The 27200-nt window shown below is 47.9% G+C and overlaps 1 protein-coding gene across 1 annotated transcript in view; it reads right to left on the minus strand.

The window, feature by feature from the left end:
• Positions 1 to 791: 791 nt before the first annotated feature.
• The window catches only part of PTH1R (parathyroid hormone 1 receptor), an 89245-nt gene continuing 62836 nt past the window's right edge, over positions 792 to 27200 (minus strand). Inside the window, exons 5-13 of the mRNA XM_054273862.1 lie at positions 24262 to 24356; positions 21634 to 21820; positions 18102 to 18255; positions 10787 to 10847; positions 8825 to 8891; positions 5497 to 5591; positions 2783 to 2924; positions 2290 to 2331; positions 792 to 1154 (exon numbers count right to left, since the gene is read on the minus strand). Of these exons, the coding sequence (XP_054129837.1) occupies positions 792 to 1154; positions 2290 to 2331; positions 2783 to 2924; positions 5497 to 5591; positions 8825 to 8891; positions 10787 to 10847; positions 18102 to 18255; positions 21634 to 21820; positions 24262 to 24356 (1206 nt within the window). The remainder of the gene's footprint in view (positions 1155 to 2289; positions 2332 to 2782; positions 2925 to 5496; positions 5592 to 8824; positions 8892 to 10786; positions 10848 to 18101; positions 18256 to 21633; positions 21821 to 24261; positions 24357 to 27200) is intronic.

A 27200-nucleotide genomic window follows, 5' to 3' on the forward strand; every position in this document is an offset into this window, starting at 1 on the left:
TCTCCACCTGCCCCTCTGGATGAGCGGGAATGCCGCACATTCTGATAACCACATCCAACCCTAACATTGTACCAGTTCCCACATCCAACCCTAAAATTATACCAGTTCCTGCCTTGTCCCCAGGACTTGGGGAAAGGAGAGGAAAATCCCTGCCTGCCTCCATGAGCTGTTAACCCTCCCCACCCCAGAGGAGCATTTTCCAAGGAGCGAGAATTCCCAAGGGAAGAAGAACATGGGGATGGTTGTACCCAACACAACGGATGGTGGGGCCGACAGATGGTGGGGCCTTTCCCAGCCCTGTGTGTGTCACCAGGCAGATCCACAGGCAGAGAACAAACCAAACCCAAGCCACTGCTCCCCAGGGTGGCTTGTCCCCTCCCAGGACGATGGCCCTGCACCCTCCCTGTGCGCCTCCTGCTTTCCTGGGGGACGCTCCCGTCCTCCTCGGCCGCCCACGCTCCCCGAGGGATCCAAGGACCACGCAGGGCTTTGCAGCCCTGGTCTCCGGTGTCCAGCAGGTCTGGAGAGCTGTGTTATCACCAGGAGAACGTGGATCACGGAATTCACGGATGGCATCACCCACTGGCCACGCTGGTGGCTCACTTTTTGGTTTTTTTTTTTTTTTTTTGTTTCCCCAAATAACTTAATTCTCATTCCACAGAACAGAGGAGCTGCATGGAAACCCTCGGAATCCACTGCATGGCCTGATGGTCTTTTCCCACTAAATGCTCTCCAGGAACCATTTTTTTTTTCCATCCTTTGGCTGAATGTTTCCTTTCCTCCTCCTGTCTTTACATCACTGTCTCTCTCTCCTCTTCCACCAGGACCGTGGGTCTGTCTCCATCGTAGAGCCCGGAGCCGTTCAGGTATTCCTCATCCTTGTTGTACTGCTCCGGGCCGGAGGAAGGCATGGAATTCTCTGAAATGGAGCCATTTTTCACATAACCTGGCAGATTCCTGTGGCCGTTGAGGGTCCCTGGAATAAGTCTCGTGTTGAGGTGGAGGGCAAGCGCCCCTCTGGTGGCTACATTTGTGATGCTGGTGTGGGAAACCATTGGTCCATAACTGTAGGTTGTGCTCCCACTCCGGGCTTTCCTTTTAAAGTCAAGTGCTAAAGTCCACCTGCTCCATGACTTCTTTATTTCTGCTTGGACCTGAGGGGGAAAAAGGAGGAAAAAAACCCAAACATGACTGGAAGAAGAAAAATGCCAGAAAAATGTGATGTCTATAAATAGAATGGGTAAGAAACTCTGTGGGGACTTGGAATTTCATGGGTCTTTATGGGCCCCTTCCAAATCAGGAGATTCAGTGATTCCATGAAATTGGAATAAATGCACATTAAATAAATAATGAATTCACATTAAATAAATAATGAATTCACATTAAGTCTGCCCTTTCCAAATGAAATATTGGACAGTGGGAAGCTGGAATGGCTGAAAACATCTGGCTGAAAATGTGGGATAGCTCTGCCCAAGGGCTGAGGGACGGAGATCAGCACATCCAGGAGGGAATTGTCTCAATGTCCCATAAAAATCAAGTGTCAGTGGGAAAACCACCTTGAGAGGCACCTGAATACTGAGAAATTTCCCCAGAATGGGAATTTTAGACTGGGTCTAAAGCGAGTTGCTAAATTTAGGATGAGATCAATTCCCCTTAGATTTATCCTTATTTTATCTGCAGAAAAGAATTAGTGATTTTTTTTTTAGTTTTATTTCCCCTTAAAATCCATAAATTCAAGTTATAAATTCCCCTTAAAATACATAAATTTAGGTTATAAATTCCCTTTAAAATCCATCAATTTCATTTTATCTCAGTCTGTGGAAGTTCTTCCCTGGGGTGCAGCCACTCACCATCTACTTTCTTAATTGGCAGCAATAGAGGGAATTAATGGAAATGAGGAAAATAAAGTATATCATTCTGGAAATAGATAAAAAATACAAAAGACACCAGAAAAATCCAGATTTTTTTTTGTTAATCAGTGACTCTATCAATCTGGTTTTCTTCCCAATTTGAAACGAAGCAGCACTAAGCAGCATTTGTGCTAGGAAATTAAAAATTCCACATTTTTTCTCCATTAGCTGCTTCCAGTAGCTCATTTATTGGTGCCATGCTGACCTGGGGGTTTTCCACCAGAAAAAAATGAAGATTTGAATTGTTTATGTGGACTGAGAGACCATGGACTGCAAAATAAAGATGTTTGTTGTAGAAAAATGAGCATGTGCTGATGTGCATCCACCTGGGTGTGGAATTAACCCAAGAAGGGAGGGAATGAAGATGTTCATGACTCACCTCTCCATTGCAAAAACAGTATATGATGGCAACAAAAAATCCCTGGAAGGAGGAAGAAACAGCAAATTAATGGGAATTCAGGGAAATTTGGGTCTCTTTTCTGCCCAGCACCCCCGGGCTTCTCTGAGACTGGGGACATTCAAAACCTTCTGTGTGTGAGAAATGTGGGGTTGTTCAGTGGGGCAGGAGAGGGAAACAGAGAAAATTCCCTGTGGATGGAGCTCCTGGTGGACCAGCAGACTGTCCTGGGGGACAAGAGGCCAAAGCGATCCTGGGGTGCATTGGGAAGAACATTTTTTTCTGGACAAATTTCCCATTTTCTTGTTGTGTTTTGCAAGCAGAAAACAGATTTGAGGCTCAAATATTTTCAAATCCCCTCATTAATTCATTCTAGCGTACTGTAAACCCAGCCCTGTTTCCTAACGCAGCCTTGCACCCACATTTCCCTCCTCTCCCCGCTGAAATTCCCATTTTTCCCCCAGAGTTCCAGTACCTGGAAAGAGTTGAACAGCATTTCATAGTGCATTTGAACTTGCCAAAGAATCCCTGACACGTCTGTGTATGGCATAGCCATGAAAACAATATAGTGAACGCCAAACAGAGGCATAAGGACGAGGGTAGATTTCAGCAGCTTCCTGCAGGGAAAAAAAAAGGGGAAAAAAAAGGAGAGGAAAAGGAAAAAAAAGGGGGAAAAAAGGAGAGGAAAGGGAAAAAAAGGAGGAAAAGGGGGGGAAAAGGGGGAGAAAGAAGGGGAAAAAAGGGAAAAATGAAAGGAAAGGGGGGAAAGGAAAGGGGGAAAGGAAAGGGAGAAAGGAAAGGGGGAAAGGAAAGGGGGAAAGAAAAAGTGGAAAGAAAAAGGGGAAAGAAAAGGGGGAAAGAAAAAGGGGAAAGAAAAAGGGGAAAGAAAAGGGGAAAAGGGGGGGAATGGGGAGAAAAAGGGGAAAGAAAAAGGGGAAAGAAAAAGGGAATTAGTGCATGGATAAACCTCCTCAGCATCACCAGCCCAGCCAGGTTTGCCACTGGGCACGAGCTGCCTGTGGTTTTCTCCTTGTCCCCTTGGATATGGGATGTCTACACAGTGCTGTGGAATTGCACCTGGAATTCCAGGCAGTTGGTTCATGCTCCAGCGTGGACCAGTCCAACCCTGGACATGGCCCTGTGTGATGCTGGAGGTGACAGCACTGAGGTGGCTTTTCCATCCTCAGACCAACTCCAGACTTGGGTCAGGATCATGGGGGGAAAGCGGAAAGGGAGGAAAGGAATTTGTGCTGCAATTCCAGCCCTCAGGCTCCAACTGAAATCCACCAAATCCCCTTATCCCTAAAGGATGGTTTTCCATCTTCCCATGGTCCTACACGACCCACAGTGGCTGCCACTGCTTGGGCAGGAGGTGCAGAATTGACTTCCAGAGCTCTTTTCCAACCTCAACCACTCCGTTGAGGCAAGGCAGGAAAATCCACCCTGGCTCAGTGGCTCCTGTGCAAAGAGCAGATCTGTGTCATGGACATATTTCATGAAAAATCCTTTTGTTAGGATCTTTTCTCCTGAGAAGCTTCAGTTTCTCCATGTTTTGCTGCTTTGGAATGTGATTTGGAGAATTGTTTACCCAGCATGTGAAATTACTTTTACTTGATGACCAATGACAGCCACCTGTGTCGAGGGTGTGAGCAGTCACAAGATTTTCCTTTCTTTTCCTTTTCCTTCCTTTTCCCTTTTCCTTTTCCTTTTCCCTTTCCTTTCCTTTCCTTTCCTTTCCTTTCCTTTCCTTTCCTTTCCTTTCCTTTCCTTTCCTTTCCTTTCCTTTCCTTTCCTTTCCTTTCCTCCCCGTTTCCCCTTTCCCCTTTCCCCTTTTCCCCTTTCGATGAAATATTTTCTTCTATTCTTTTAGCTTAGTTTTAATATATCATTTTCTTTTAATATAATATATATCACAAAACAATAAATCAGCCTTTTGATACACGGACTCAGGATTCTCATCTCTTCCCTTGTTGGGGTTGCCTGCAATTTCAGCAGATCTGGAGCAGGGGGAGGTGAGTTAGGAGTGGAATTACTCCAGAAATCCAGGGGAGGAGGACAGAGCAGAGGTGGACACTCCTAGGAGGTGCCTTGGGCTTCAGCATCCCTTGGAAAAGCTCCTTTTTCCAGGGAGCAGCTCCACCTCAGCACAGGATCGGTGCTGGGGACTCCACGGAGGCACCACAACTCCACAACCCTGAGAATTTGGCTGGGCTGGCTCCGGAGGGAATCAGCTTTGCCTGGAAGTGCCATTAATCGAGGGATTAGACCTCGTGCCAAGAGTTCCAGCAAGTGCCCGAGCGCAGCCGGGACGGGGAAGGGCAGGAACGGCTCCCAGAAAGGGCCGGCACCGCCTCTGTCCTGCAAGCCGCCCTTTGGGGAATTTAACACTTTAAAAGGAGCAGGCCCCATCCAAACCATAATTAATGGCAAAGCTTCGGCCGGGGAGAAGTAAATAAATGGATAAATCAGAGCCCTGACAGGGACAGCGAGGAGAACTGGGAGGTGTTTTCCTGCCAAATCCCCCTCCTGCCTCAAATGTGTGTTTGGAGAGGGAGGTGGGAGCGATGAGCTCATGGTTTACATCCCAAACCGTTCCGCTCTCCCCCCTTCCCGAGTGTCCTGTTGGGCAGTCCAGGAGATCCTGAGAAGCCCTGGGAGCTCTCAAGCAGCCGTGGTGTCCCAGCAATCTGATTTTTCCGTCCAATGTTTGACCATGCTACAAATAACCCGAATTATCAAGGGAGACGAGCTGGCAGAACAAAGGCAAACCAAACAAAAAACGAAACTAAATTGGAATCTTTTTTTCAGTTCAGCCAAGGCACTGAAAACACCCGCTCAAGGGCAGGTTTAACCAATAGGCCAAGCTTAACAAAGCACAGGAGGGAAATAAAAATAAGCAAATAAACTGATACAAGTTTTACGGCCTTCAACAGCACAAACAATGTTTTATTTTTGCACTTTGGGTTCAAAAACTGGCTGAAGAGCTGGAATTCCTCCCTAACCTCCAGCAGGCTGGATTTGAAAGGTTTAGGAGAGTTTTAAATTGCTCTGGTTCATTCTGCATTACCACACTTGGAAGACAACAAACTTTTGGACTTATTTTAGGTGACACCAGCGTCACCCTGGGCTTTCTCCACAGCCAAGGACTCTGTCCCATCCCAGAAAGGGGACAGGGCAGGTGACACTCACCTGTACTGTTGTCTCGAGTCACACCTCCCTGCATTCGTCTCTCGGAGCTTGGTTGCGAGGACTCTGATAATATTGATAAAGAGAATAAAATTTACCTGCAGGGGAAAGAAAACAAACAACAAACAAATGAGAGCTGTTAAAAAAATTGATGAAAGTGGCGGAGCTGTTTGGTTGGTGTTTCCCCCAGGTGAGGCAGGGGCTGGGATTGGGGAGGAAGCTCCTCCTGTGGAAGGGATGAGTGTTCCAGGAATGATCCCGGGGTTTTTAACCTTCAGGGAGAATATGGAATGGCTCACAAGGTGTGGGCATCTCCCATGGAAACATCTGAGCCAGCCAGCCCAGCAGGCACCTGGAGGAGGCCAAAATGGGGTTTTATTTGTCTTTAGAGCCCAGCTGGGATTGAGATCCCCTCGGGATACCAGAAGCACTTGTAGGATGTCTTCCCACATCTCCATGTGCAAAAGGAAAGAGGAACAAGCCCAAGGCACCATGATGACACAGAGTGGAGCTAACTGGAGATGACAGCTCAAGAATGAAGAAGGGCAATGAAACTCTTGGATTTCTCCCATATTTCCACTGCCAAGATTCCTCTGGGAAGTGTTTAGGACGGAACAGGCGAGGACAGTCAGGGAATATTATCTACTGCCTTTCAGGGAGACACATCCATGAACCCAACTCGTGGCCAGATGCTCAAGATAATTCCAGTGGTGCCTTGGAACAGGCTGCCCCAGGAAGAGGTGGAATCCCCATCCCAGGAAGAGGTGGAATCTCCATCCTGGGAAGTGGTGGAATCCCATGTGGATGTGGCACCTGGGGACAAGGGTTAGTGGTGACCATGGTGGTGCTGGGGGAATGGTTGGACTTGACCTGGGAGAAACGTTTCCAACATTTGTGACTCCGTGATTCCAGTCTTGTCCTACAGGAACGCACTGAGGAAAATTTATTGGCAACAGCTCATGGAGAGGAAAGATGGGTTGGCACTGGGGAGATTCCCATCTTTGTAGGGCTCTTCAGAGCTGGTTTCCCTGGATTCCCCCAGCTGCTGGCCCAGCCAAACCCTTCCATGGGATCATGGTGAAGGTACAGGCAGGACCATCCCGTAACCTCAATGAGCAGATCCACGTTGTTGGATAATGCCTACGGATTCCTCTGGAGCCTTCAGCATTTCGAGACACCGAATTACCACACCACACACTGGTTCAGAGTTTTAGGGAGGGACCATTGTGAACCTCAAGCTGGATTATCCAGGAGACCTCCTAGGATTCATTTTGGCTGGAGCCAGAGCGTGTTCCAGCATTTCCATGACAGAGATTTCTCCACCACAACCATTGGAGAGTCGTTCCCATGGTCACTTATCCTCCCTGGTAAAACCAGGAATTCCCTGAGCTGCTGAGCCAGCAGGGCCTGGTTTGCCATGGCTTTGTCTGCTGTGGTTGGACTCCTCCTCCTTTGAGGAGGTGCGAGCTCGTTTGGAACTGTTCTCCATAAAAAAAGCAGGGAAGGTCGTGCCACACCCTTTCCATCACTGGGACATGAGTGAAAATTCTCTCCCACATCCATTTCCCTGTTTTCATGAGGTGGGAATATTACATCCCTGCAACCCCATTCCCTGAGTTCCACTGGGCTGAAATTCCCTGACCAGCACAGGAATTATGAAAGAGGAATGGACAGACTGACGGGCAGGGAAGGACAGAGCCTGGGGGCATTTAATTCCTTGGAAACCATCAGAAAAGAAAAAAGCAAGCCGAATTTATGCCTCTATAGGTGTTTTTCCAGCTTTAAAGCCTCCAAAGTGGGATTTTGTTCTGCATTTGTCGGCAAAATTAATTATATCAAACATTATGACACCCAGGAGGGAAACTCCTCTGATTTCCCCAAATGTGCTAAATTTGAAAAGAAATCCAGACAAAGGAATCACATCCAAATTAGCAGAAAGTGGAGAGATTTTAAACCCCTCAGCCTCCAAAATCTCATCCAGAAAATGCAGGACTTAGTCCAGCAACATGGGAATGGCAGAAGCAGCCAAGTGAACAATACGAACCCACAGAAATTAAACAGACACAACCCATGGAATATTTTTGCATAATAAACAGCTGGATTTGCAAATTGCCAGGGCACAGGCACAGCCTCCTGGAGAAACCTTATTTTTCCAAGGATGAGCCTCAATTGGGCTCTTTCTCCTCTGCTAATTGGCCTTTAAATGAAATGCGATGGAGTCGCTGGAATTAATGTAATTGAACCATCTGGACTTTCTTCTCCAGCCTCTTGTTCATTTCCAAAGATGTGGTCTCGTTTCTTCCAAGGAATTGCTGGAGCCAGGTAGAGAATTTCCACCAAAGGGATGAAATCCAGCCCCCCCCCAAACCCCAAAAATCTCACCTAATGGCACAGATGAGCACACCCACCTCAGAAAATTTCCTGCTCTTTGTGTGTCTGGTGTTCTTCTCACCCACACTGAGCATCTTCCAAGGCCTCCTGATTTAGGAGGCAGGGGGAAGAGCCTGATTCCAAACCCTCTGGACCATGGAGAGATTCCTACCAGCTCCACTTTTGGATGAGTGGAAAGGGAGGTGGGATCTGGGGGAGTGCATGAGCTCTGACAGGATTCCACCAGGAGACAGAGCAATGGAGAACCCCAAATAAAGAGAGCGGGGGAAAGAGGGTAATTAATGAATTCATTAATTAGGACATAATTGAATTCACCTGGTGCAGATAATTAAATCTTATTACACCCTCTCCAGCTCTGGAGAGCTCCTCTGGGATGATGGGATAATGTCATTTGGATCCTTCCTTTCCCCTCTGGCTCCTAGGTGGGGGTTAGAATAATCCACCCTCAGTGAATAAAGATCCAATCAAAGCTGGGATGGCTTCATTTCCCTTCCCACCTCAGGCTTCCCAAGCTTTTACCAGCTCAGAAATGATGGGATGACCCAGAAACGTGACTGGGAAAAGCTTTGGTCCAGGCACAGACCCCAAATTCCATCTCTTCCCACTGGAGATGCCTGGTAAGAATGTATTCTCATCCCTGAGAGTTTCCAGCATCATCTGGGTTGGAAATATCACCTTGAATGTTGGTTTCATTGATGATTTTAGGGTCTCAGACCTGAAAATGTGGGGTTTTTCTCTCCTTGAAGTCACTCACAAACCCTTCTGCCATATTCAGCTGCCAAAATTCCAGGCAGGACAAACATGAACCCCTCAAAGTGGACATGTAGGGACTATTATAGGGCAGGAATTTTGATAACAGAGCGATTAGAGTAGGAAATCCTGGATCAGCTCTTCCCAAGGACCCAAAGGCCTCCCAGCCCCTCACCCATCCCATACTCACCACGATAGCTGCCAGGATGGGCACCTGAATAATCCACTTCAAATTGCCAGCACTCAAGTCCCAACACCTGAGGAGAGATGGACATCCTGTCAAGAAAGCACTGGAAGAGCAATAGACTCCAGAATTCCATTGGAAAAATCCCCCTGGAAGGATGAGTTCCTCCAAAGCCTGATGGAAGGACCTTGCTCTAACCCTGCCTGCACTCAGTGAGACTTTGGGAATATCCCTTTTCCTGCTGTTATGCTACTGAAAAATGAGAATATTCCCATGGTTGGGATGGCTCTGCTCTCCAGAGGGTGAAGTTCTTTCCAGTTCTTTCCACACCCATCCAGATTCATCCCTTCAGGGCAGGAATGGATCCTTTTCCACTTCTTCACTTCCTCACCAGAAAAAAATCCCTCCATTAAAAGTAATCCAGGTTTCATGAACACAGGAGAGGCTGAACTGATGTGGGATCACAGAATCCTGGAATGGGTTAGGTTGGAAGGGAACTTAAAGATGATTTAATTCCAAATCCCTGCCATGGGAGAGAGGTTGCTCCAAGCCCTGTCCAACCTGGCCTTGGACATTTCCAAAGATGAAGCAGCCACAGCTTCTCTGGGTGACCTGTGCCAGGGCTTCCCCACCCTCACAGTGAAGAATTTTTTCCCAATATCCCATTTATCCTTGACCTCTGGCAGTGGGAAGCCATTCCCTGTGTCCCGTCCCTCCAGTTCCTGAAGAATAATCCCTCTTCAGTTTCCCTGTAGGCCTCTTCAGTCCTGGAAGTGTCCCTGCTCATGGCAGGGGGTTGGATTAGGTGACTCTTAAATGTCTTCTCCAACCCAACCATTCCATGATTCCCCCTTGGAATAAACCTGCACAACTTCCCATGGGGACAGGTGGTGATGGGGACAATGCTGGGGTTCCACACTCACTTCCTGGGGGTTTCCTTCAACCAAAATCCCCCAAAATCTTTTATCTCCATCCACCTTCAGTCCTTATCCCAGTGACGACTCGGAGGGCTGGTTGGTGATGTGGATGTTGGGATGTTGGGATGTTGGGATGCAACCCTCTATCTGCCAAGGAGGGATGGGCTCCATTTGCTCCCAGGAGCTTCCAGCAGCCACTGGAAAAGCTGACTCGGTGTTAATTATTCTGTTGGAATTCTCTCCATCCCTGGAGGCAGGAATGCCACAGCTTTTCCTTATCTGATCCAGGTAACCCCTACATGGCACTGGCAGTTTTCCCAGGCCAGCTCCTCAGGGAAGGTGAGGCTGGAAAGCCACCAGAGCTCCCTGGAACCTCTGTGAGGATGAGGTGGTGTCACAGATGTGTCACCCTTCAGCAGCTCTGCTGGTCTACCTGCCCAAGCCTGGAGCTGAAATCTCCTTTGGAAAGCAGTGCCTTCCCAGGCAGAGCCATTTGGGAATGCCCAGAGACCCTCAGAGGGAGGATCCTGGGGACATGGGAGTGCCTGTGTGGTCAAGCCTGTGAGTTCTGGGGGAAAGGCCAGGTTGGACAGGACTTGGAGCAGCCTGGGACAGTGGAAGGAGTCCCTGCCCATGGGAGGGGTGGAATAGGATGAGCTTTAAGGTCCCTTCCAACTCAAACTAAAATCCATGGAGGAGTTACAGTTCTACCACCGCACCACCACCAAACCTCCCTGACTGTGCTGCAGCTGCTGTGTCCCAAATTCATTCCTGCCCATTCAGGATTTTAAGGATCCCTGTCTTGTCCCTGCCCAGCTGTGACACAGCCCCCTTATCCCCAGGGATAACAACTGCAGGCATTCCCATTTATTGGATCCTGCAGAACAAAGGGAAAATTATCCTTCCCTTCCATCCACCAACCTCCTCCAAAAGTTAATGACGTCAGAGTAGAATTTCAGCTTTGCCTGGTTCTTTTTCCTTTTGAATTCACCCATAAATGCCACAAAACTCTGCACGTAAGAGGGAGAGAAGGAAACCCAGTGGGACTTACTCTGTGTCGGCCAGAGTGGCTCTGACGCTGGCCCACACTGTGACAAACACAGCAGGGAGTCCTGCAAGAGAACACAGGGGACACGAGGTCAGTGGGCACCGAGGGCTCCGGCACCAAAATTCCAGGTGGAGTGGGTTAGGGGAAGGTGGGAGGAGCAGCTTTTAATTATTCAGGCATAATTGAGACCTGGAAAAGCTGAGCTTTCACATCTGAACAGCTGAACTGTTCAGGGGGCTCACAACAAAGACATGGAGGGGCTTGAGTGTGTCCAGGGAAGGGAACAGAGCTGGGAAGGGTCTGGAAAACGCCTGAGGGAGTTGGAAAGGGGCTCAGCCTGGAGCAAAGGAGGCTTGGGGGGACCTTGTGGCTTTGCACAGCTCCTGACAGGAGGGGGCAGCCGGGGGGATTTGGGATCTTTTCCCAGGGAACAGGGACAGGAGGTGAGGGAGCGGCCTCAGGCTGGGCCAGGAGAGGTTTGGGTTGGAAATTTGGAAAATTCCTTCCCCCAAAGGGGCTGTTACACATTGGGACTGCCCGGGGCAGGAGGGAGTCCCCATGCCTGAAGGGATTTAAATCGCTGTGGATGTGGCACTTGTGGACACGGTCAGGGGTGGCCTTGGCAGTGCTGGGGATGCTTGGACTCAATGCTCTCTGAGGCCTGAGAGTGCTGGGACCTGAAAGGCTGAAACTGGTTTTGGCCAACTCATCCCATGGGTGATCCCTGGCTCTGCTCTGGAGCCAGGCTGGGAGAGCAGGGAATGTTCCCCTGGAGAGAAGAAGCTCCAGGGAGAGCTCAGAGCCCCTGGCAGGGCCTGGAGGGGCTCCAGGAGAGCTGGAGAGGGACTGGGGACAAGGGATGGAGGGACAGGACACAGGGAATGGCTCCCAGTGCCAGAGGGCAGGGATGGATGGGAGATTGGGAATTGGGAATTCCTGGCTGGGATGGAATTCCCAGAGCAGCTGTGGCTGCCCCTGGATCCCTGGCAGTGCCCCAGGCCAGGCTGGACATTGGGGTTTGGAGCAGCCTGGGACAGTGGGAGGTGTCTCTGCCATGGTAGAAGGTGGAATGGGATGATCCTCATGACCCCATCCAACCCAAACTATTCCATGATTCCATGATTCCAATGGTTTTATGCAGTACACCTTCTCCAAGATATTTCCTCCCTTCCTTCACATCAAGGAAAGGTAGAGCAGGAGTCAGGCTCTGACTGTTTTTCCCAGAAAATCCCTGGATGGATTGGAAGCTCTGTTAAACATGAGAGAGCTGCTGCACGAAGCAGAGAAATGCTAAAATTTAGGATTATGCTTCCAAAATATCCAGCCAAAGGCTCATTCCCAAAGGAACCATCCTGATTTCAGCACAGCTACCCCCAGGCCATCATCTTTTCCCTATGAAACGTGGAAAAAAAAATCCCCAATATCCAAATGCAACCTTGTATTTATTTTTCTTTAGGGTCCAGTTATTTGTACAACCGAGTCCCCTACTGGCTTCCCTTAAAAAGCAGGATCCAATCCACAGTAGCTTCCACAAATTTGGGAAGAATGACCCCTTTCAGGTGGAGAAAAAAATTATTAAAAAATAAATAAAGGCGACATTTATCAGCGGGGACTGTGAAGAGGCTGTTCCCAGTCTAAGCTCGCTGGGGCTCGGGGATAAGCCCAGGCTTAACTTTCAGCATGCACTTAAGTCTCATTAGGGTGCTTAAAGGTTTTCCTGACCACGGGGTGTGGAGCAGGGACGGCTGTGTCCCAAACCCAGGGACAACGGGGCCCTTATCCAGGCTGGGAGCTGGGAATGCCGAGGTAATATAAGAAAGCATAAATAATTAAACACAGAGCCTCACTCAGGCCCAGCGCTCCTACAAAGCCACATTTATAAGGAATTCACCCCGCTCCACAATTCCCTGTGCTGCTGGCACTGGGAAGAAAATCCTTGACCTGTCGCACTGGGAACTTGGAGAGAGGGAAGTGAGGGCTCGGGGAGGGTGACAGGCACCAGCTCTTTCCTCCTCCCTGCCATCCACCCAGTCCAGGCTCTGGAAAACCATCCAAGGTTTAAAGGGATTGAATTTTTTTGGTGCTCTTTCAGTTTATATCCACTGAGGAGCTGCCATGTTGGAAGGCTGCCCATGGAATAGTGGATATTCCCACTACAGTGAAGCTCTAAGTGCAAAGGATGGATTTTTTGGGAGATTTGGATATACTTGATAGGAACCTGTTCCTCACTTGCCTGTCCTGAGCTTCAGAAGAGACACAATTCCCATTCTTGCTAATCCTGGGCTGACTTTGAGCTGCCAAGCAATAATAAAACACCCAGGAGAAAACAGTTATCCCTAAATACCCCAACATATGCATGGATGGATGGATGGATGGATGGATGGATGGATGGATGGATGATGGACGGATGAAAGGATGGATGGATGGATGGATGGATGGATGCATGGATGCATGGATGCATGGACGGATGCATGGATGCACAGATACATGAATACATGGATGGATGGATGGATGGAGGGATGGATGGATGGATGGATGGATGGATGGATACATGAATACATGGATGGATGGATGGATGGATGGATATATGGATACATGAATACATGGATGGATGGATGGATGGATGGATGGATGGATGTGCTCCCTGCCTCCAGCCCAGCCCCCGCCGTGCCGTAAGCGACTTGTACAGAATCCACATTGTATGCGCTGTGCATTTCCAGCCACACACACAGTGTGTACAATGCAGGTGCTATAAAGTCAGGAATCTCCCCAGCAGCTGGAAAATGGGAAAGCTCTGCTGGTCACCCCACCCCACCCCATCGAGGGCTTTTCCTCTGTCTGTGTCTCCCAGCAGCTGGAAAAATGGGTTTCATGCATGTGGAGTGAGGGAGCGACTCTGGAAGGGAGTTTAGGAATAAAGACCTTGTGTAGGTCTGGGAATTCTGGTCTCAGTTCCCTGGGATTTAAAAGCTTCTCTGAGGAACAATGCTTGTGTTTTATGAGCCCCTCTCTGTCCCTTTTTCCTGATGTTTAATGGGAATAACAAGAATGGTACATATTTTTCAGGGCAGGATTATTCCTGCTTGGATAAACACGCAGGGCTCATCATCACAGATTTTTGGGGCACCTCCCACCATCCTTTTTATCTTTTCCAGGTGTCCCTACAATCCCCAATTTGCTGAAATCCAGGGCAGCCCAGCCGTGTGTGTGGGAATTAACGTGGTGTGAAGGGAAAACGCCAGTGGAATCAGCTTGGGTTTCCTGGCTATTGGTCATGGTTCCTAAACTTCCTTCAAAAAACAGCTGCAGGGAGCTGGGAGTCTCCCAAGGGATTTATTGTTCCCCATAATGTCATTATTTATTTATTTTGGGTGGGTGCTGGCATGGAACGAGTTCCTTTCCATCAGCAGGGTCTCCTTTGGAAGAAGGGAGTTGAGGACTTTGATGGAGCTTGTGCCAGTGAGGATGTGGATTGAAAATACTGGACAGAAATCCACGGAGATGACATCAAAGAATTGCTCTTTGTCCTGCTTTTCCCAGAAATAAGATGTATCAGGGTGATTTTCGCTCCCTGTTTCCACCTTGGAGATTTCCAGGCAGGACACATTCAATGCTGATTATTGCCAGGATATTCCAGTTTTGGGGGCAAATCTGTCTTTTCTGTGGAACAACCATTTATCCCTGATTCCCCGTCACTCATTGCTGCGGTGTGGGCAGGATCCAGTGCCCGCTGCAGGGAACTGGAATTTTTCCACTGTCTCCAGTGGCTCCTGGATTGGTTTGCCCTTTCCAGTGCCCAAAAATTATCCAAACAATCCGCCTGAGCGGGTGCCTGTGTGGACATTATCATCCCAATCCAAACAAAGCGATCCCGACTGCCCCCGGCGGGATCGTGTGTTCTCATTCCAGAGGAATTTCCACGGGGCAGCCTCAGGCTCCTGGAAGCCCAGGGATGCTGGCTGTTGTGACAGGTGTGACTCCAGCCCTGTGGTCGCTCCGATAAAATGATTATTCCCTGGCAGAGCTTGGGAGAGCTAACGAGAGCATTCCCTGCCTGTCCCGACTTTTTCCCCTTTGGTTTTGCTTGTTAAACACATGGCATTATTTTCCAGCTGCTTCCATCTCCTCCTGAATTCCCTCTGGGGAATTGCTTCTTTAAATCTGCTCTTTGCAGTTTAATGTTATTTTTTTGAGAGGGGATTTTTACAGAGCCTGAAGGTTTGGAGGAAGATGAGTTTATTTCTCTTTTCTAATTTAATTTAGTTGGGGTTTTGTTAATTTGCTTTAGCAAAGAGGTGCCATCCAGAGCCCTCTCCGGCCCTCAGCAGCTGAGATAAGAAATGCCAAATCCCCAAAATAGAATCCCAGAATGATCTGGGTGACAAGGGACCTTAAATCCCATCTTATTCCACCCCCTGCCAAGGGCAGGGAAAACTTCCACTGTCCCAGGTTGCTCCAAACCCCATCAAATATCTCTCAATTTGTTGATTTTCCCAGAATTTTTCCAGCTGTCCAGGACCAGGCTTTTCCTGAGAGATGGATTCCCACTTTGGAATATTTCTACATTTACACTTCTCATCTTTATCATCTGTCAGCACCAGCAATTTCTGACCCATGGAGCAGCTGAATAGGAGATTTGGGAGCAGCTTCTTCCTCATTTGGGGAAGGAGAAAGGCTGGAGAGAGCCCTGCCCTGGAATATTGAATCCCAAAAATCCGCAATCCTTCATGAACTCAGCTCTGGGTTCCCTGCCTTGCTCTGAGTTCCACAATTAGGGACAGCCACCAACTTTTTTCCATAAAAGTCTCATTTTGGAATGGGGGTGTAGGGGTGCACACCTCAACCTTGTCCTAAAAATGCAGTCAGGATGTGGCCAGGTGGATTCGGGATATGGAATTTGGGAAGTGGGGCTGTGCCAGGTAACCACAGCCCCCCTGGAGACCCCTGGACAGGTTTTCCTGCTAATTCCTGTTCAAACCCACACCCCATTATCCTCAAGGATCATCGGAAACATTCCCTGTTCTCCTCCCAACCTCCAGGCTCCGAGACAACTGTGGGCAGTTGTTTTATTGTCCCAGCACCTCGTAACTCCTGGGAAGCCAAAATTAAAGCCAGGAGTGAACAGAAATCCCATTCTCCTCCAAAATGTGCGTGCCCAAAACGTCTTCTCCTAATGAGCCCCTTCCCTGCACCCACATCCCGCCCCTTTCTCGTTACTCAGGGAAAAGATGCCCAAGTTGAAAGAAAAGGAAAATAAAAAACTCTTCCCCACAAATTGCAGGTTTCCAGTGGTGTTCCAAGGCTCAGGAGACCTCAAGGATTTGAACCAGCTGAGGTTTGAGGGAGGAAATCAGAGCTTGGGGCTCTCATTGGGAGCAGATGCTCAAAACCTCCCACAGATTTCTGCCCCTCCAGCTCAGCACTGGTTTGTCAGCAGGAGATCCTGGGAAGAGGTGGGGATAAATCCCTGAAATTGGCTGTCTCATCCCAAATTTAGCCCTCACATTTCCTGCCCTGGAAGGGTGGCAAAATGTGGGGGTGGTGAGGCACCACCAGAGATTTGGGGCTGCCCCTGGATCCCTGGAAGCGTTCAAAGCCAGGTTGGACACTGGGGCTTGGAGCAACCTGGGATAATGGGAGGTGTCCCTGCCATGGCAGGGGTGGCGCTGGATGGGATTTGAAGTCCCTCCCAACCTCAACCCATCCTGGGATTCCCTGGCTCTTTGTGCTGCCTCTCCAAGCTTGGGCTGATCCTTCTGGAGAGCCTGGAAGGGCCAAAATGATAACGCCACAATGCCAGAATGATAACGCCACAATTCCGGAATGATAACACCCCAATTCCAGAATGATAACACCACAATTCCAGAATGGTAACACCACAATTCTGGAATGATAACGCCACAATTCTGGAATGATAACATCATAATTCCAGAATGATAACGCCACAATTCCAGAATGATAACACAACAATTCCAGAATGATAACGGCACAATTCCGGAATGATAACATCATAATTCCAGAATGATAACACCACGATTCCGGAATGATAACACCACAATTCCAGAATGATAACACCACAATTCCGGAATGGTAACACCACAATTCGGGAATGATAACGCCACAATTCCAGAATGATAACGGCACAATTCCGGAATGATAACATCACAATTCCAGAATGATAACACCACGATTCCGGAATGATAACACCACAATTCCAGAATGGTAACACCACAATTCCGGAATGATAACACCACAATTCCAGAATGATAACACCACAATTCCAGAATGATAACACAACAATTCCAGAATGATAACGCCACAATTCCGGAATGATAACGCCACAATTCCAGAATGATAACGCCACAATTCCAGAATGATAACACAACAATTCCAGAATGATAACGGCACAATTCCGGAATGATAACATCACAATTCCAGAATGATAACACCACGATTCCGGAATGATAACACCACAATTCCAGAATGATAACACCACAATTCCGGAATGGTAACACCACAATTCGGGAATGATAACGCCACAATTCCAGAATGATAACACCCCAATTCCAGAATGATAACACAACAATTCCAGAATGGTAACACCACAATTCCGGAATGATAACGCCACAATTCCAGAATGATAACACCGCAATTCCGGAATGGTAACACCACGATTCCAGAATGATAAAAGCTTCCCAGTGTTGGAATTTGAAATATAAGGAATTCTTAGAATTTTGAATTTGTAAATCAAAGTTTAGAGTTAAACACGGGATTTGATTTATGACTTTGGAAAAAGCTTTTAAATTTAGGTATTAAAAATAAAAATGTAGATTTATAGTTTAAAGTAAAGACACATTAAACTAAATAAAATAAAGTTTGGAGTTTTGGAGTTTAAGATATAGAAAAAATAACAGTAGTTATAGAAGTAAACAAAAAGATTAGAATTTAGTCTTATAAGTCTGTGTAATATAATATAATTAACTAAGAAGTTTATACTGTAATATAAGTAAAAATATTAAAATATTAGGTTTTAAATATAAATATTTTTATTAATACTGTTTTATTAATCAATAGCTCCTTAAAAAGTCTTATAATTAAAGGCCTTATGATTTTTTTTAAAGTCCTGTATTTTAAAACTCAGAAGTCCCATTTCTAACTTATTCAAAACTCCCCACAAAAAAATTATCGCATCCCAGGATGGAAAGCCTGTCCTTGCAGGAGTTTCTCATCCTGCCTCCATCCCCTCTCCCATATTTCTGTACATCCATCCTTCAGGAATCACCTCCAAGTGGCTCTTCCAGGAGCAGCCATGACTTACCCCAGCCAAATAATGTGAATCCCCAGAGATATTTCTTCTCTGAGAAAAATGCCATGAAGATGAGGCTGTGGAGATAGAGCCCTTCCACCAGGATCCAGTAGTAATTGGTAGCCAGGAAGTAGAGGAAGAAGGTGACAGCTACTTTACAGCCCACCTGCAGCGACCACAGAAGGACAGAGAAGGAACACAGGGTGAAATTCTTGTGCTGCGCAAACACATTGAGGTGGGGTGGGGAACAAGGTGGAGAAAGGAAATAAATTAGAAAAATCTGTTTCAGGGTTTTTTGTGACATGGAAAACCTGTGGAAGAGCAGGAAAGATGAACTGTTGGGAAAAAAATCCTGAGCCAAAGATAGTTTTTCCTACATCAGGTGAGTTGGGAAGTAGAGAAAGAGATGATGGCCTCATGCTGCTCTCTCCCAACCCAGTGATGAGGGGCTCACACACTTCCTAGAGCACTTGGGGTTCATCTTTCCCAGTGTTTCATCTTTTCCCTGTGTTTCATCTTTTCCCTGTGTTTCATCTTTCCCTGTGTCTCATCATTTCCCCATGTTCCTTGTCCATGTTGGAGACCAAGGGGCCTTGGCCCACTTGTCCCAGTCTGGGTGTCCTGCTGAAGTCACAGCACTTGGAATTACAACTCCTTCCTCAGCTCATGGAGAGACCAAGGTGGGATGGAGTCACCTCATCCTGTCATGGATGTCCACACCAGGATCCTCCAGGGCTGTTTGTCTGTCCCCAACAACTGGGAACTCTTGGGAAGGCTCCTGCTGCCTTTGGAGCCAGGTGTTCCAAGAGCAAACGGGACCTGGAGGATTTTCCCTGGAAACCCCAAGGTGTCCCACCTGAGCTGCAAGGTGGGACATCTGGGAGAGACTTCCATGACATTGTGAAGTTAAAACTGAGCTCTTGCTGCATGCTGAGCTGAAACCCTTAATTTTTTGGGAGCAAAACCCTGATGGTGGCCTAACATTCCCTTTGGACACGGGAATTCCCAAATTCTCAGCTCCAGTAGAGACAGACTGCAAAATATTGGTGCCACTTTGGGATTAATCAGTACAAAGCCAGCTCTTGTAAATGTGGAGTCTGGGAAGTTGGATTTCCCAGGAATTCTGTGGCGGCCACGTCCCTTGGCCCATCTTTGTGCTGTCCCTTCCTTAAAGAGGAATGCAAAGGACTGACAGAAAATCTCAATAATAATACCTTGGAAATAAAAAAGAGAATTTTTTTTATCCTGGCACAGGTCTTTTGCTAATTTTTTGTCCATCAATATATACACCTATACATATATTTGCATATTGATAAGACATGCATACATGACACTCATTTTCTTTCATAGACAGAGGGAGTTAAAATAGATTAATTAAAAAATTCCCTAAATTAATTAATATTTTAATATTTATAAAAAATCCCCATCTAGGTTTAATGACATTTTCTATTTTTTTTTATTTATTGCCGCATGCAGGGAATGTGAGGCACTAATTGCAAAGTTCCCACTTTGTTTGGAAACAAAAGAAATCCATTAATTGTCGCCTTCATTGCTTGTTTGCCTTGCAATTCCAAAGAGTGGGAAATACCATTAAATGCTAATATCCAAAGAATGCCATAGATTATCCTAATTATTCCTTATAATGAGCTCAGCAAGAGGAGAAATACCAAACAATGCAGTGAAACATTTTGTGTTCTTTCAAAAAAAAAAATGAGAGTTTTGGAGCGTGTTGAGTTGGACAAATTAATGACGAGGATGTCCGCGGTGGGAAAGGAACACAATGACAAAATTTCAGTTGGGACACTTGGATGCACAGTGGGACATTCCAAACCCTCTGATTTTTCACAGGGTGTTTGTTGCTGGTCCCTGGTTGTAGCACAAGCTGGGAAAGACTTGAGAAGCCAAGCAAATCCACAGGCAGGAAATTGATCCCAGAATCCCTGAGGTTGGAAAAGATCTCCATGACCATCGAGTCCAAGCTGTGCCTGAACCCCACCAGAGCGCCAAGTGCCACATCCAGGAATTCCTTGGGCACCTCCAGGGATGGGGACTCCAAACCTCCCTGGGCAGTTCCAAGGCCTGAGCACCCTTTCCATGGGGAAATTCCTGCTGGTGTCCACCTTGAGCTGCCCTGGCCCAGCCTGAGGCCGTTCCCTCTCCTCCTGTCCCTGTTCCCTGAGAGCAGAGCCCAATCCCCCTGGTTGTCCCCTCCTGGCAGGGAGCTGTGGGAAGTGAGAAGGGAAGAAGGATCTGGGCAACATGCAGAGCCCAGATCCTTTGGGAATCCCATCTTTTTGGCAGCTTGGGAAGCAGGGGTTGTGTTCCCTGAGGTGGGGAGCTGGGATTTGCTCAAGGGATTCATGATGGATTGTGCTTAAACCCATACCTGGGAGTTTGGTGGCATTTTCATCCCAAAGGAACCCAAAGTGGTTCCAACAAACCAACAAACTCCTGGCCCAGTTCAGAGATCACTTGGGAATTTTCACCTGGACAAAATGCCTGCTGAGCTGGGAATTTGGCAAGGGATTCATGATGGAGTGGGGTTCATCCCATGCCTGGGAGTTTCACAGCATTTTCATCCCAAAGGAACCCAAAGCGCTTTACAAACTCCTGGGTTTCCATGGGAAATTCATGATGGGACCAACGACAAGGAGAGCCAAGACCTTCAGGATGTGGGAAATGTGAGGATGGGCTTCATCCCTCCAAGCACATGGAGAATGCAGATCTTGCCATCAGAGATTTGTATAGAGTGAAATCCCCATGGAATTTTGAAGAAGAGTCCAACTGACCTCACTTCCATTTTTATTTTGGGATGTTGGGCTGACTGCATTGACTCAACCCAACCATAAATGGAGCCTGAGGTTCAGCTTGGACACCAGGAGGAATTTCCCCATGGAAAGGATGCTCAGGACTTGGAAGGGGGTGTCCAGGGAGGTTTGGAGTCCCCATCCCTGGAGGTGTCCAAGGAATTCCTTGAGGTGGCACTCAGTGCTCTGGTATGGGGACAATGCTGGGATTGGGGACCCACCAGCAATTCCAAGGTTGGATGATTTTGGATTCTTTTCCAACTCAGTGATTCTCTCCGAGGTCCCTCTCATGGACATCACCTCCTCTTTGTAGATGAGCCCCACCCTTTCCTGTGACACCACATCCTCCCCACATTTTCCCTTCAAAAATGTCTTTTTTTCCACGTGGGAGGGAGAAAAGTCGTTCCCCATCTGTGGAAATGTTGTGAGCCAGGCTGGATGTTCCTCGTGCTGGGATGGTCAGGAATGCTTCCACAGCCATAAATTCCAGGAGGCATCAGGGGAATGTAGATGGGAATCAAACCATCAACCTTGACTGCCATGGGAACAGCTTTTCTTTAGCTCAGGAATTGGGAATCCCTCTGAACCAATGGACTGAAAATGGGAAAGGACGGGACAAGGCTGTGAAAGATGAGCGGGGTGGAAAACTCTCCAAAAACTCTCCAAAAGGGGGTAAATGTTGAACAGAGAGGACAAAGACACGAATCCTGGAAAACCACTGCTCTGGGAATACTCACAAACTGCGATTTATCCGCTGGAGGTGCTTCCGTGATGGATTTCAAGTCCTCCTCGGAGATGCGCTCCATCTCCTCCAGGGCTGACCCGGAGTACAGGACCGCGTCCTTCACGAAGATGCTGACGGCCCTCAGCATGAAGGACACAAACAGGTGCATGTGGATGTAGTTCCTAGTGCAGTGCAAACGTCTGGAAGAGGAGAAGAAGGATTGGGAAGTTCAGTCCAGCTGTTGGATGGAGGCGAGGTCACTTCTGGCCCTGCAGAGCCCCAGCTCCTCCCACCAGCACTGTGTCCTCATGGGGAGCAGAGTGATGGTCACGGCTCCCTGCTCTCCCATGGGATTGGGAAGTGGATTAGTACCTTCTCCAGGGGCTTCAGGGAATCATGGAATGGTTTGGGATGGATGGGATTTAAAGCCCATCCAATCCCACCCCCTGCCATGGGCAGAAACACTTCCCACTGTCCCAGGGTGCTCCAAGCCCTGTCCAACCTGGCCTTGGGCACTGCCAGGGATCCAGGGGCAGCCACAGCTGCTCTGGGCACTCTGTGACAGGGTCTTCCCAATTTCCCTAGCCAGGAATTCCTTCCTAAAATCTTCTCTAACTCTGCCCTGTGGCAGTGGAAAGCCATTCCCGCTCTCCTATCCACTCCTGCCCTTGGACTCCAGAGACTCCAGAATTTAGGGCTACTGGAAACCTCTCAGAGCTTCCTGTAAACCATTAAATTTTTTGTCCAGCTCAATTTAGGAGCAACTCCAGCAGTAACTCGGGTGTGCTGGGCGGTTGTCCCTGTTTTCCTGCTGTAAATGTCATCCTTTGGAGCAGTTTATGGGCTCCACCCCAGCAATGGCAGCAGCGACCCCACAAATCCCAGTTGCAAAGCGCTTTAAGGTCCTTTTTGGAGGAAAAGCTTTTTTGGGGATGGTGAGAGGTGAATGGGTCAGAAGCAGGAAGAAGAGGTGTATTTTGGAATCAGGAATCAGGATTTTGGGAAGAAGGAACTGACCTCTTGGGGTCCCCTCTGTCCTCTGGAGCTCTGGTGCCATGCCTGGATTTATGAATGGATTTATATTCCTCTTAAATCCCAATAATCTGCACTAATTAAAGGCCGTGTTTTTATCCCTTTTGCAGGATGCTATGATAACAACACCAGCTGTTCTCTGCGCTTTTATAATCCAAATTACACCAAGTGGAACTGATGAGGTTTATTGAATGAGGGTTGGCTTTGTTCCCTGCATTTGAAAGGGAGCCAATGAATCTCTGGATTACTGAGGATAAAATCTGGCTTGATCCCTGCTGCTGCTCTGATCCTTGGGATAAAGATGCTCCTGCACAGTTGCCCAGGTGGTCTGGGCTGGAAATGAAGTGGGATAAAGACATGGATAAAGAAAACCAGGAATTCTGTTGCACTCATGGACACGGATAATTTTAACAACCTTGCCAGTGTCCAGTGGGAAATGAAGCGTAGGGAAAAGGTTGGGAGAACAGGAGTGTGGTGTTGGGATGGGGTCTGCAGTGCCCTTTGGATTTGGTCTGTCACGGATTTGGGATTTGCTGTCCAAGCAAACCCCCCTGACACGTTTTGCTGTCTGCTGAGAGCTCTGAGCATTTTCAGAGCCCAAAGCCACACATTTCATTCCCAGTGTTCCGTGTCCAGGGCTTGGCTCAAGCTCCCCAAATCCCTCTGCAGACACCACTTGGCTGTTTTGGCCCCCACCAGCTCTTGTCCAGGCCCTGCTGTTTTTTTAGGAGAAGACACGAACAGACATTGAAGGGAAGCAAATCTGGGGCTCAGGGTTTGGGGTCACCCTGCTCTATGGGGTCACCAGATAGAACATTCCCAAAGGACAAATCCTTGGATATGGGTGACACCTTTCATCCCTCCCATCCCATGCTGTTTGTGCCCGCAAGAATCCCAGAATCCCAGAATGGTTTGGGCTGGAAGGGACCTTCAATATCATCCCATTCCAACCCCAGCACCTTCCACTATCCCAGGCTGCTCCAAGCCCTGCCCAACCTGGCCTTGGACACTTCCAGGGATGGAAGCTGCAACAGTGGATTGAGGAATGGATAATGAGGGTTCAAAGTGGCATTTTGGGGTCTAAATCCCTTGGCAGGGCTGGTGGGAAGGAAGGGGACACAATGGAGTCAGGAGGGTCATTTTTGGATCCCTGGGAAGAGCAGCAGTGTGAGGAGATTGGAGGAATCAGCCTTGGAGTTTTCCATCCCTTTCAGCTGGTTTATCCTTCACAAACATTCAGACTTAGAGTGGGAGTTCCCTCAGAGAATCTTATTTCTCTGCAAATCAGCCATCTAAAGCTAAGCCAGTCACTTGCAGGGACAACAGGGACAGAAAATCCTGGAGAGTGTTCCAAGGGATTCCTGGAGACGCTCCACTACCCATTTGCTACAAACAGGGCCTGGAAAACTCCACCTGAGGGAAGCGGAAGGAGTTCCAAAATCCCACCCACCATCCCCCAGAAAGTTTGCCCTGGGATACCCTAAAACAGCCCAAATCACAGATGCCACCACCACTGGTGGCTTCCTGAACTGCGCCACCCCAATTTTTATCCTTCCGGAAAAACCCGCGGCTTCTCCGGTGTCGCTTAGGTAAAAACAGAGCCGCCTACCTGAAGTATCCCAGGATAAGGACAGCAACTGTGAGGGATCCCAGGGAGATGGAGTATCCAACAGTATAAATCAAATAGAGGCGATCAAAGACCTCCTGCAGCAGAAACGATGGAGAAAACAGCGTCACATGGGGAACGCGGCCCTCCTGCACCACACAACCCTGGCAGCACGCAGAGCCCAGATCCTTCGGGAATCCATCTTTTTTGGCAGCTTGGGAAGTGGGGTTTGTGTTCCCTGAGGTGGGGAGGTGGGATTTTCTCAAGGGATTCATGATGGAGTGGGGTTGATCCTATACCTGGGAATTTCGTGGCATTTTCATCCCAAAGGAACCCAAAGTGGTTCCAACAAACCAATGAACTCCTGGCCCAATTCAGGGATCACTTGGGAATTTTCATGTGGACAAAATGCCTGCTGAGCTGGGAATTTTGCCAAGGGATTAATGATGGAGTGGGGTTAATCCCATGCCTGGGAATTTTGCGATATTTTCATCCCAAAAGAACCTGAAGTGCTTTACAAACTCTTGGCCCAATTCAGGAATCACTTGGGAATTTTCACCAGGACAAAATGCCTGCTGATCTGGGAATTTGGCAAGGGATTAATGATGGAGTGGGGTTAATCCCATGCCTGGGAGTTTTGCGACATTTTCATCCCAAAGGAACACAAAGTGGTTCCAACAAACCAACAAATTCCTGGCCCAACTCAGGGATCACTTGGGAATTTTCACCTGGACAAAATGCCTGCTCAGCTGGCAATTTTGCAAGGGATTAACGATGGAGTAGGGTTAATCCCATGCCTGGGAATTTCTCAGAGTTTTCATCCCAAAGGAACCCAAAGCGCTTTACAAACTCCTGGCTCAACTCAGGGATCACTCGGGAATTTTCACCTGGACAAAATGCCTGCTGAGCTGGGAATTGAGCTGGAATTGCACAATTTAGCCATTGCTGGATGTCTGATGTCCGGCCTGGGGGAGCGTAACCCACACCAGAAAACAGGGGAAGGAAATACTTTGGCTATGGGATATGAGGAGAAAAAATCACCTGCGTTTATTTTTCCCTTTTTTAAATCCCAAGCAGCCTCTGCCTGTGGCTATCCAATCCAGACAGAACCTGAGCTTGCCAAAATCCCCTTGGAAAAGGCTCTGTCACAGAAGAGTTCTTAATAATTAATCATTTAGGAAGTTTTAGATTGTTATTTTCCAAAGCTGGCCTCGAAACCCTGAGGTTTCCATTAAATATCGGGATATTTTCCTTGATCCTGCAGCTGAACTCAGGGATTCCTGGAAAGGGTTAAAATACCTGCCCCCATCCCAGCCTGCCCTGCCTTTCCCAGACTGATTTTGGCAAAAAATCCCAAAAAACCCAACCAATTCAGCATCTTTCTCCTCATTCCCTCCTCTCCCTCGCCCTGCCCACGGGGCTGCAGTAACGTCAGGAATGCTGGGCTCTGAATGACAGCTCTGATTGGGATTTGAGGCTTGGAACGCTGTCCTGGAATGCCAAACCTCGGCCCTATTACATCAGAATCCGCAGATTTGGGAATGTTTCTCTGCGGTTTGCGCTGGAGGAGCGAAGCCCTTGCCAATATTAATTTACTGAGTGTGTCTGTGCGTATTTATGGGATATTTTTATAGATTTTTATAGATCTGTCTGTGCAGGCAGCAGGCCCTGAAAAGCCAAGAAGAAGAGATTTCAAAGCTTTCAGGGAAAAATGTCCTGGTGTGATTTTCCTGCTGCCAAGCTGGAATCATCTTGGAGCTGGAAAACCTTTGCCTCCATAGTAAAAAATGAAATGATAATAATTAATAATAATAGTAATAATAATCTCACTCCAAGGTTGGAATTTTCAGTAAAACAAAAGTTGTGAGGCCTTAACAAAACATCCCTGAGCCCCATTCAGAAGTTTCACTGGGAAGATCCACCTTCCTATGGGCGGGAATGTCCTTGGGAAGAGCCTCTGGATTGGCAGGAGGTCTTGGAAAGTTGAGTGCTCTGATTGACCACAGGGCCTGTCTTTGAAAGGAGGTTGAGCACCAAGAGCCAAGGCACAGAAAGCCTCTCCTGGAGCCCTCCTTGGAGGAGGAGGTGCCCCAAATCCCACCTGGAGTCACTCTGGAAAGCCCCGGGGAAAAGTGATTTCTTGGAGGCGGTGCTCAGATCCTTGGGGAAACCCTTTGGAGCAAAAAATTGAGGTTCTCTACCTCCACTTATCCCTCACTTGGAGTTCCCAGGAGCTTTTCCTTCCTGAAATTACCCATGAGGGGACAAAATCTCCAAAGGAGTTCCATGCATCCCAAAGGAGGTCCCAGCTCCATGAAAACCACAACCAGGAAAGATCCTCCAGGTAGGAAAATACTAAATGATCTGCCAGCTGCAATGACGACCTCCATGGTCTGAGGATTGTCCTTAGGGAGCTGAGATGGATGGGAAGTTAAAAAAATTCCCAGAAAGCCACAAAGGCCATGATGGCCAAGGCATGGACACAACCTGGAGATCCATCACTCCAGTAAGTTCCCTGGAAGTCTCCTGGAAGTCCACCCTGAGGAGACACTGACCATCCCTGGTCATCCCTTGTTGGAAGAGGCCAAACCTGGCCTTGCCACAATATCCTGGTCTATAACTTGTGGCAACTAAACCAATGTGATTCAATTTAATTATAATTTAATCAGAATATTCAGGGCTTTGAGCAACCTGGGCTGGTGGAGGTGTCCCTGCCCATGACACAGAGCTGGAACTGGCTGGACTTCAAGGTCTCTTCCAACCCCAATCAATTCAGGATTCCAGGATTCCATGCATCAGATTCCTGCAGGAACCCTCCACTCTTTCAACTCTTGCCATGTGTGCAAAACGAAAAGGAAAACCAGACAGAGCAGGAATTTTCTAGTGGCAAATCCTGTCCTGAGTTTCATGGAAATGTGCCCTGCATCCAAATTTTTCCTTTC

This window comes from Melozone crissalis, unplaced genomic scaffold (genome assembly GCF_028551555.1).
Source record: "Melozone crissalis strain CALT ecotype California unplaced genomic scaffold, PUWL_Pcris_2 ptg000016l_1, whole genome shotgun sequence".
NCBI lineage: Eukaryota > Metazoa > Chordata > Aves > Passeriformes > Passerellidae > Melozone > Melozone crissalis.